Consider the following 11745-nt stretch of genomic DNA (forward strand, 5'->3'; position numbering starts at 1 on the left):
CTGGATTTATAGTGTTGGTATAAAAATAAAACTGGCTGTAGTTTAGAGCTGTCACAGGCATGGAGACAGAAATTGGAGCATATTTGACATCACCCTTCTACAAAGAGAAAAGGCAGAGCCGAGTCTCTGGTAATACCTCTTATTGGACTAACTGCATATCATTGACAAACCAGTTTATGGGATAAAAATGGTTTTGGGTCAAAGGTTTGGGGACATGGTGAAAGAGCAAAACAAATGTTTATTTTCGTACTCCCATCCATTACTCTGGCAAGGCTTTATATTTTTGTACAAACAAACTTTGTACACAGCAAATTAGGATGGAAACATTCTTGGCTGATACAGTGACTGTGACACACAATGTAAAAATCTCCACCAAAAATTCAAGAAGTGTACACACACAATGTCAGGCTTCTGTGAAATATTGCAAGTTAAAAAGCTAACGGTAACCTTGTTTTCAACTACATGAAGTCTTATTTCAGTTTTCATCTGTACAAAATACATCTCAATATCCGGCTCTATCCAAGTGATACATTGTAAAGAATGAATGTCATGAGTTTGAGGGGAGACAAGGAATTTTTTGAAGTGTTGAACCAAAGCTGTAGTTGTTTTCGAGGTCAGTTCAGCACGGATCAATGTGATACCTTTGCACTATAATACGCTTTATGGAGCTTTGTAGAGGCTCTTCTGAATGAAATATTCACCCTGAACTTGGTGTATACCAAAATTAATGCATTCTGGTAATATAGAGTACCCAGTCATCTTACTAATATGCTGTTATTGCTTAATTGTAACTGGCCTTTACATTTTGTTTGTGTGTTATACTTTAAATCATGCTTGTTTCAACTAAAGTTGTCTTATACTGAAAGCAGTATATCTGGTGACTTCATTTCCACTTATTTATCGTATGTCATAGTTGCACTTCAGAAGAATTTGAAAAATGCAAAAGCATTTTAAGGTAGCTGAGAGGATACCTGTTGTAATGTATACCATTTTTTTACTTTTGAGTGCACAAAAGACTGAAATTTCTATTTTGTGACCAGAGTTAAGATTTTTCTTTTAAAAAGGGTGAGTACCCTTCTCTTCTATTGGTGTTCATCCAAGTTCTCTTTATAGAAGACTACTAAAACCAGGATTGCTTTTACCAAAGAGAAGGCAAAAAAAAAAAAGAACGACTCCTAAAACGGAGATTTAGATACCTAACTTTGAGAGAACTGGTCATAGAGTTGACTATTTCTTAACACAGTGTGCCTTACAATGTATAGAACTTTTTGGTAGTAAATGTTTGGTTTATTTGCAGAGCTATTATAGTATGCAGGACATTTTGTAGCTAAAATAAGGCTAACCATAGGGTATGAGATGGGTACCAGGTGATTGTTTAAAAACAAGAGGAAATTTTAAGGATCTATTGTAGAATAAAGGCTTATTACACATATACAGGTATATATGTGCAATATACAATTAATGTGTATATATGTGTAGTATGCAAGTATAACTAAGATAAGAAGTAATCTAGCTTGATTCCTTCTTTTTTTCATTCAGGATTCTTCTAGTTAAAGTTACTGTAGCTTGTATTTCTTATGACCCTGTAAAACATCGCTAAAGTTATGCCTGTAGTGGTTTTTATCATTGCAGGTTTTTTCATCTATAAATGACCTGGGTAGTTGAAATGCAACAAATTACGATCTGGCTTTTTCTGGTACCTACTGAGCTATTTGCTCTGTTCACTGTGTATGATCACACCATATAAAAAGATTCTGGTTTAGTATACATTTTAATCTTTTGGGGAAGAAGAAGGAAAAAAACCCACCAAACCCACCCACCCACACACCCCCCAACAAACAAACCAAACCAACCAACCAACCAAACAAACAAACAAACAAAAAAAACCCACCCCAGAAAACAAACCCAGGATCTTGTTTCTAGACAGATAAAGGGTAAAGGAAGAAGGGACCCAAGTATCACGTGCGTATTTTTGTGTAGAATTCTACTGAAATTTTTAAGAGGTGATTAAAGTGATTAAAGCTCCATTATGAAATTTCATTTTCCTTTTGAAAGCAAGTTCTTAATTTAATTTAGCATCTCCCCGAGCTACATATTCAGTAGAAATGGCTTCATGACATCTAGAGGAAGGATCTAGTACAGGAAATGTTTTCAAATAAAAACTTCTTAATAGCATTAAACATCAGCATCCCAATCTTATGAAAATAAGTTGAACATTAAATTGAACAATTGAACAATTCTGACTACTGAACAAAGTGCAAATGAAAATTTGTCACAGACAACAGTCTCATATTTGAGGTTTCATATGTTTCCTTTGAAGATTTCAAGTTCTGCTTCTGAAATGTACAATTAGTACAGAAATAGAAATAGGTAGATAAATATGGATGCAATTAAGTATCCAGATATGAGAAAGGTGCACAAAAAATCGCATTAAATTTAATTCTAAACTAGGCTGGAACATGCAGTCCTTTCCTGTTTGATAAAAGTAAGCAAATTTGAATAGCAGTTTTAAAAGTTTGTGGGCGTAAAGGGAGATATAAATGTGAAAATGTAATGTGTAAACATAAGCATTGACAAACATTCTGCCTTTCGTTTTAGCCAAAAAATAAAATAATTAAAAATGCTGGGTTTTGCGATGCAAGTTGCCTTTAGTTCAATGGCATACATGCTTCAGTAAGTGAATCAACATAAAAACTGCTTTTAATCATATTTCTTTTCCCCTGCTCCTCAAGGGAATTTGCTGTGCTTATTCAAAAAACAACAAAAAAAAATCACCTGTCTCACAGGTTGATTAAAATTAACTTTTTTGGAACCTAAAAATAGCGAAGCAAATAATACTGTCTGGAATTAAATCAAGTAACCTTGATCAAACTATTAACTCATCCCCTATTAAATTAGTATTTGCTGATGCTAATACCTGAGATAGTTCCAGCAGTTGGAATTACAGCCACTGATTTAGTGTCTTTACTATTAGTAATTAGGCTGCTGTCTTTCCCCAGTAGTACTTGGTAGTACTTGGCTGACTACTAGTACTAGTACTTGGCTGACTTGTAGAAACTGGCCTAGATCATACCTACACTACACGCTGTACATGCTGCTAAAGCTTCTTCATAAGGTTGAAGGCCCTCTCTGGTGGTGTCATTCCATGGGGGTTGAATGACACCACAGCCCAGCTTAGATCAACTGTTGTAGAGCCACAGCCTAAGGCTGTTTTACCAAAACAACTTTTGATGATGCAAACTCTTAACAAAAGCTGGGAGAGTTCCCACTGTTGCAGTATCAGTATATTCACTTTGGAATTTTTCTCAAGGTGTTACTGCAGCGGTGCTTTTGTGGCAGCTTCAGTTCGCAAAAGGTTCTTGTCACCTCAGTAGCGTTCTGTCCATCCTCAGCAGCACTTCTAGTAGGGCACTTAACTGTGACAAATTAGGAATTAATTTGCTCTGATGTGCTAACGTGACCATGAAACTCTCTACAAGACCTTTATTTATTCTCTTTTCATTTGCTTCTTGGATCTGATTACGTTCTTTTGGCTGTTAAGTTCTCTTTAAACAATCTTCTCTTATATAGGGTGATGTGTTGCTTATTCTTTTCTTTGGCACTCCCTCAGGTTTGCAGTTGCATCTCAGTGTTTGTTTCAGTCTTGAATTAGCTGATAAGAAATTACCCAATCATTCTTCAGATCCTGAAGGATGTTTTGGTCCAGATCTAGCATTATGTAGTCCAACATATACCTAATGAACATACGTAACAAAGTGGTAGATGTAACAACAAATATTAAGTTCGATAATGGGATTGCAATGGAAAAAATCACTCTAGGGCATGAGACTGGACTACCTTAATATTCAAAGTTTTTTTTACGTTACTCTTGAAACTGCTTGTTAGCAAAAAAACATCCTGCTCCCAAGTATGGGTCTGTTGTCAGAATTAAAAAATGGATTCTTTTCCCTTTGAAAGACAGGCCATAATGAAAATTGCTATAATGTAAATTATGGAACTGCTACTTCTGTCTATAACCCCCTAACCAGCATCAAGGTAAATGGAGGAAATACTCTAAGGAACTATGCAGCTACTGTGTTATTTGGGAATTTTACTTTTCATTACTTTGTACAAAAACTAGTATGGGAAATGAAATGGCAGTGATCAGGAAAAGAATGTTCTGGGATCATAGTTTGTGAACCTGAAACTGCTGTTTCTTTTCATTTACATGTGATAACTTTGAAAAAAGTTACTACTTAGAAGGATGTCCATCATTATTCATCAAAAACGCAGGTGCAGTGGTGTTACTTAGCAGTGAATAGGAAAGAGGAAAGGCCACACGAGCCTAACAGCCAATGTGGGTCACTCACAAAACTGTCAGAACCTAGGTGATACTGAGAAAGTCTGGCAAATGCTGATGATAATGTTGTCTTTGCAGCCATCTTAACATTGTTTGGTTTGGCCACCTGTGAGGACTTTTTTGAGATGGATAGATAGATAGCTTTCTTCCCTGTACTACTGTCTTTATTAACAACCATCTAGATCTACAAGGCAGCTTATCTGTTTCTGTTATGTATTTGAAATGAAGTACCAATATATAGCTTTCCTAGGATATTCCAAATGGATAAGCCCACAGAGAATCTTTAAAAATATTTTTAATTTAAACTATACTTATAAGAATCATTATACATTATAGCTAAATTCAGCATTTCCTAGATGCAGATTTTTGCCATGGTTAAGAGCCTTTTTAAATAAAACTGTATTATCTTATCCGTCTGCAGCTTTTAGGGTTTTTTTGTTATCAGTGGTGTAACTTTACTGTAACAGAACCAGCTTAACACAATCACTTGGTTTAATTGCAGATTGGCAAAAGAAAAAGTTATGTATGAAAAAGAAGCAAAACAGCAAGAAGAAAAGATTGAAAAAATGAAAGCTGAAGCATGTGATGATTATGGAATTAAGAAGCAGGTAAACTATCCTAAAACTGGTTTCATAAAATCCTTCTTTGCTTTTATTTAATCGTAGCCATCTTTAAATTAAAAAAATCTGTGTCTTTTTCTGGACTCCTGTTATATAAAAACTAGACTAAAATCGTGCCAGTTGTAAAACTCACAATAAGCATTTGTAGAAACTTCCTTTACTCCAGAACTGTTAAATTATAAGGAGACTGCATATGGGTTACTTCGCACTTGGTGTCAGGATGGCTATCCCTCACTACCAGTGTGTATGAGGCCATCATGAACTCTCCTTCTTAGAAAAATCAAGAACCTGAAAATACATGGTCTGGGTGCATTTAGGTAAACTAACTGCTTGCTGGTAAATGCGAATGTTACAATGAAGTGAGAATGCTTTGTAGTTAATATGAAGATGAAGCATTTCAACTTTATACTAGTATCCCTTTGGTAAAATCATGGACCTGGGAGGGAGAGAGAGCAATGGGTATGCAGCTGCTCCTAGCAGCTGCTACAGTTTCTAACAAAGTCACTGACTAGCAAGGTGCATGCTGTAGTTTCATCTGCTCAAGAGTATGGTTTAGTGTCACTATTATTATGATACGATTAAATTTTTCTTGAAAGGTTCCCCACAAAGGACAGTGGTAGCAGACAGTTGGTACATGCTCTTTTGGAAGATGAAGGAGTGTCAGGTTTTCTTCTTATTGAGAAAAGGCTTGGGTTTGGGAGATTTGAGTTTATTCTTTACAGAAGTGTGGCATGTCTGTGTTTAACTGTGGCCTTTATATTATTTCAACTAAATATGTTATCTTTTAACTATGTTTTTTCCCCAAGCATTTCCCAGATGATTTCTCTTGAACCTTTACAGAAACTGACACTGTAAATAAAAATTATTTTCACTCGTTACAATAGTCTGGTGGCCTTCTGTTATAAAATCTGCTGTTTTCCCATCTTCATTTTTAAACAATGGAAGAATAGGTTAAACAAAACTCAAATATAACAAATTAACAAAAACAAGATAGGAGAAAGCCCTTTTAGAGCAAGCTAAAACAACTTTTTTTTTAGTAAGTTCAGATTTTGGTTCATGTGTGTATCTCCTGCCTTGCTTTCATTATGCCACAGGAAAAATACACAAATAAAGAACCGTATTTATAGAGCAGAGCTGTGTCTGCCTTACCACTGACTGAGACTCCAAGGTCCTACAAAATAGTAGTCTTTCTGAAGATCCGCTGATGCTAACAAGAACTAATGAATGCAATTCCCATTTTTAGTGTCCCCCATTCATCAGATTATTTGACTGCACTGTGGTATTTCTGCAGTGACCTGCAAGATATCATCAAAGTCAAAAACAGCGGAGGCTGTGAACTTCTGCTGTGAAATGAAATGTTACACACTACTTGAAGGTATTCTCAGAGACCAATGACAAAAGCCTTCACAGAGAACAGTCTAGATTAATTCAGAAATTGCCTGATCCACTTTGAAAGCAATCAGTTTCTCCAATGACATTTTCACTTCTTGTTCCTTTAGTGCACTTTGCATTCTGGAAGTTATTAATATTTTAGGTTATGAAGAATTTGGAGGCTCAGAAAGAATGCATACATTTTTCATGGGATCAAAGCTGTTACTCTAAAAAAATTATATAATACCAGGATAGTTTGCTCAAAAACGTATTTTGGATAGAGGTAATACTTTGAGAAGTTCTTCAGGAAAAATAACTGTAGTAAGACATTTTAAGAATTGCTTTTAGTTAGTAATTCCTAATCTGAATAACTGTTTATTTAAAAATATGGTTGTAGTCTTTTTTTCAGTAATGAAATGTAATATTTGGACGATGGAAATGAATTCAATAATTTGAGATTAGGAGAATAATTTTAACTATTATTTTAGCTGAGGCGTCAGCTAAATCAGATATGTGTAAACAAATCAATCCAGAGTTGAGGGAGGGATATTTAAAAGCATTGCCTACCTCTTAAGGTACTCTATTTTAGCTTTCTAGTTACAACTCTGCAGTAGAACATGTGGTTTAATAGTGCAGAAGTGACTACAGAAAATTTTACTTTAAAATTTATAATGCTGTTCCTAAAGCATACGTAGAATTTAGGGTGTGTCTGGTCTGTAAGGAGGGATCAGTCCTTTTGTAGAACAATAGTTAGGGTCTGACTCAGTATTTTTCTCCTAACTCCATCTACAGTGGGGCAGCTTGTGGTTCCTGTAATCTCTAGCTGAGGCAATGACCAACTAGGGTAGTTGGCAGTTGTTAGATGCCAGTCTTGACCTGCACTGTCCAGAAAGACTTAATTCATTAGGAACAGATTCAGTATCAGAGAAACAAAAAGGACAGTTTGCTTACAATGCTGGTCTACTCTCACCAAAATTGTAATTTGAAGACCTCATTGTAGGGTGCAAGAAGACTTTGTTACGGTAAGCCAGGGTAGTTCACTTCCTCCCATCTGAATATGTAGAGTCCTAAGCATGTCTTATTGTCATGGTGACCTGGGATAGTTTGGTTCCCCCTCATCTGCCCCAGCCTTTGCATGAGCACCACCATGACTGCTGATCTCAGAATTTGGGCAACAGCACCTGCATTATATGAGCGAGTTCACTAATGAGCAAAACAGGACATTGCATATGTATGATATGTTAATCGGTACAAGTTTTATTATCCACCCCTACAGTGCTTTCCTTTGAGCTTCACCCCTGAGCAGGGCTCCACTGTGTCGGGTCCCCATTTTGATTAGTGTCAGTGTCCTGGGGCTCCCACTGTGGTAATACTATGCTTTTGATAAAAGCCAGAGCTTTCACTTGTTGAGTCTGGTGCATTGTCCCTGAGGGATCTGCATCTGCTTTTTGCTCCTAACACCTGTGTATTACCATTGTCCCGGATGCATGTCATATTTGCTCTACTTGCTGTGTCTCAACTCATGTACTTCAGCTGAATCCAAGCTGGGCGAGAACTACTTGTGGTAGGTTCTATAACACAGGGAAAGAATCTCTAGCCTTAAGGGGCAAGGAAGCCGTTCTTTTTCCATCAGTTAATGCTTATTTTTTTAAAAAATATAAACACCACTTTGCTATCATCTGTTTTTTGGTTATAGAAGGGAGATGAGAAGTTTAGAATTTAGAGGAAGGCTTGTAAAAATTTGAGCAAAATTGGCAGAAAAAAACCATAATAAATAAAGAGCAATATTGGAAAAAAAAGGCTATGAAAGAAATTTTTTCATACATTTTTATATCTCAAAATCACACTGTCCTTAACTGTGAGACTTGTAGGAAAAAGCATTATTAAATACTTTAATACTAAATTGAAAACAATCTTACTAAAACCTGAACTATTTTATACAAAAATTATCAGGTTTGTACAATTTAGGAAAAAATTAAAAGGTTTTTCATGTATTCTACCAGGTATAAATGTTGCTTGTGGTTTCTATAGAGGGTCATGAAGAACCTGACTGGTAGCAGCAAGTAATGCAGTTGTTTCTCTGTGTGGATTTTTTTGCAATGAAGCCTTAGTTTCTACACAGTTGTGGTGGTTCTCAATATATGAAGACTTTACACAGAGCTTTATAGTACTTTATCCATAATAGAAATTTTTTACACTGTAATCACTCATGAGTGCAGACTAATGGTACGAGCCAGTAGTTTTCTGTGGTTGTTGATATGTCTCGTACATAAATAAACATACTTTCCCATCTAATGCTTTTACTTTGAGGCTTGTGAGTGTGGGAAAAGTCTGAGGTATCTATTGTTTCATCTCAGTGGGATTGTAGATACACTCTGGAGTTTTTGTTAACTGTCAGCATTTTTGCTGAGAAATGATAAATTTTCATTTTTTAAAAATAGCTACCCTACAGTTCCAAATTACTTCTCATGTAATGTCACTTCCAGACGAATTAAGAATCCAATGGACCTAACATAGAATTTAATATCTGCATGCCAAAGTGTACATAACGGTATATAAGTACATCTTGTTAATACACACTTTTTTACAAGTATTAGTGAAAACAGCAATATTTGTCTTGCTTTGTTGAGTTGAAGGTACAGTATCTCCTGAAACAGCTAAAAAGAAATACATTTGGGAACAGTGGATATTGTTTTGGAAAATTATTGTGGGAGATGAGACTTTGTTGCTAATCTTGTTACTGGAGGAGTTCCAGCCAAAGGAACATTGTAACATTCTGTAACTTTTTCATTTTACAATGCCTGTTTAGCATCAAAGAAATACTCCCCCTAGCTCAGTGGGCTTTTACGTTTTTAGCCTTTTCCACTCCTCACCCGATTAGTTCAAATGAAGTTTCAATCTTCTCACTAGTCAAGTACAGTAAGATTAGTGAGACACACAGTTCCACTTCAGTCTGATTGTTTTCATGTTGGGTTTGTTTTGTTTTGTCTTTTTTTTTCCTAAGAATAGATGCTCTTGCTTAATAATCGGAACTCTAGCTCTAGTTGCTTAGGTAAAGAGTCAGTGGAAATGCTAATGAAGGGTCTAATGCTCCCCCTTACATATTTGGACAGTATCTTTAACCACCACGGTTTGTTTCCTTAAAAGCTATCAACTTGGAATTCTCTGTATTAAATACAAAATAATATTCCTAATATACAACTGGTATTAAAAATGCTTTCAAATTTTGGTTTTATTGCCTAATGTGCTTTCTGAAAGGGACCGAATGATGAAAAATCATTACTGTGCTCTTCCTTTTTCCCTCGTTTTTCAAAAGTTCCTTTCCTTTTTTTATCTAGGCAGGTGTAAATACCCTTTGGATTCCAGACTTTATGCTGAGGATTAAAGGCACTTGTGCAGTATCTGGAATGAGTTAGTATGGGAACATTCCTATGGCAGAAAAGACCTACCATTGAGGTGGGACATGATTCATTTTTTGTTCAGTTGGCCTCACTTTTTCTCTGCTCCAGAGGAAGGAAAAAAATCTGGACTTGACTTTTCTGCCTTCTGTATATCTGGAGAACTTCCCATGTCTGTTCTGCCTCTGATTTTAGCACAAATATTTTGCCAGGTATATCACCTCCATGAAACAGATGGGTGTTCCTCCCAAACCTTCAAGCTTAATCTAAAACATCTCCTAAGCAGCCTGCCACTTTTAGCATAGCATGCATTACAGTAAGCACAGATTCAGGATCTATATCTTACCTTAACAACCATTATATTATCTCCTCTTCTAGCTTTCTTGCTACAAATGATAGGTGGTTTGTGGTTGATACGTGGCCATTTCAGTTCTTGAAACACTCAAGCATTATAGAAGCAAAACAATGCTCTCCAATTCTTTACTACAAGCTCTTCTTCATGGTCCTTCAGAAGGGTTTTGATCAATGTATTTGACCACTTGCCTACAATGGACTGCAGTGCGCTCTTGCATGCTGTATTTGTGGATAGCTCAAGGGACTGCTTTTTTGGGACCTGCTATGTGAAAACAAAACAAGTTGCTTCAAAGGAATTAGAACTAATAAAACCTGGTTTCCTGAAGTTTGTGTGTGTGTTGAGTTTTTTTTCCCTCTGTACTCACCTTAATGCCACATGTCCTCCGAGTTCCTGCCTGTCCTATGCCCAGCTGTCTCCTACATCAGCTATGCTGTCCTACTCCCTGTGCCCACATCCTAGCCCAGCACACTGTGCCTTATTATTCCCTGATTAATTAGTCTATGGATTCCAAGTTTTTTACAAACTTTCTGATGAAAATTAGTTCACACAAGTAGCACTTTTTTTAGCAAACCGAATTACTTGACTGTTTTTTTCTTTTCCTCCCTGCCATCTTTGAGCAGATCCATACTGTTATGGTTATCTGTGTAACAGTCAAGGGCAAGTGATTATGAGGCACTATTTAAGAGCTTGAATATATATTCATGTATGTGTATATAATTTGTACATATGTATGACTTGTTCACTTTTATCATGTTTTTTAGCCTACCTCTTGTGTTTAGAACACCACTCCTGTCATGTGAAACAATATTGTCACTATACCCTGTCACCCAGTAGTTTATCATGATTTTATGATTATTAGACTGTCCTTCTAAGATCAGGGAAAGATAGAGAGCCCTGTGGAGTTTTTCTTCTTGTTGTTTTCAGATTATTTGTGGATCTGCACATCGCTAAATCCCTTGTTTAGATGTGAGTCAGCTGGGAAAAACAAAGAAACAAACTCTGCTTCCATCTTTTCAGAGCTGATAAAACTGCTGTTCCCATTATCTAATACGTCAGTTAGACTGAGCAAAATTGCTTCCTGTTGCAGAATACTCTGTATCAACACTCATAAGCAGTAATGTTTATTTGTGTTCTTAAATTATCAAATATTTGTTTAAGTGCTTGGGTGATCCAAACAATAAAGTATCTGCCTCATCTGAGCAGCTCTGATCTGCCTAAAGCTGAAATAGTAGCTTTGAATTTTCATTGTGTCACCTGGTGAAAACTGAAGTTGCTTATATTTAAAGCCGTAGGCATTTCCTTCTGTATTGGGTTTGTGTGGCAAGGTTTTGGTACTGGGGGAACTACAGGGCTGGCTTCTGTGAGCAGGTGCTGGAGGCTTCTCCCATGGCATGATACAACCAATGCCAGCAGACTTCAAGACGGACCCACTGCTGGCCAAGGCTGAGCCCATCAGTGACAGCGGTAGCGCCTCTGTGATAATGTATTTAAGAAGGGAAGAAAACCTGTGCAACAGCAACTGGGAGAGAGGAGTGAGAATAAGTGGGAGAAACAGCTCTGCAGACACCAAGGTCAGTGAAGAATGATGGGGAGGAGGTACTCCAGGCACCAGAGCAGATTCCCCTGCAGCCCATGGTGAAGATCATGGTGAAGCAGGCTGTA

The 11745-nt window shown here is 36.7% G+C and overlaps 1 protein-coding gene across 1 annotated transcript in view; it reads left to right on the forward strand.

Annotated features, from left to right (window-relative positions):
* The first annotated feature begins 4845 nt into the window (after positions 1-4845).
* TBCA (tubulin folding cofactor A) overlaps positions 4846-11745 on the forward strand; it is a 13624-nt gene continuing 6724 nt past the window's right edge. Inside the window, exon 1 of the mRNA XM_009884241.1 lies at positions 4846-4947. Within this exon, the coding sequence (XP_009882543.1) occupies positions 4861-4947 (87 nt within the window). The 5' untranslated portion in view covers positions 4846-4860. The remainder of the gene's footprint in view (positions 4948-11745) is intronic.

The sequence above is a fragment of the Charadrius vociferus genome, unplaced genomic scaffold (assembly GCF_000708025.1).
Source record: "Charadrius vociferus isolate BGI_N301 unplaced genomic scaffold, ASM70802v2 scaffold183, whole genome shotgun sequence".
NCBI classification, from domain to species: domain Eukaryota; kingdom Metazoa; phylum Chordata; class Aves; order Charadriiformes; family Charadriidae; genus Charadrius; species Charadrius vociferus.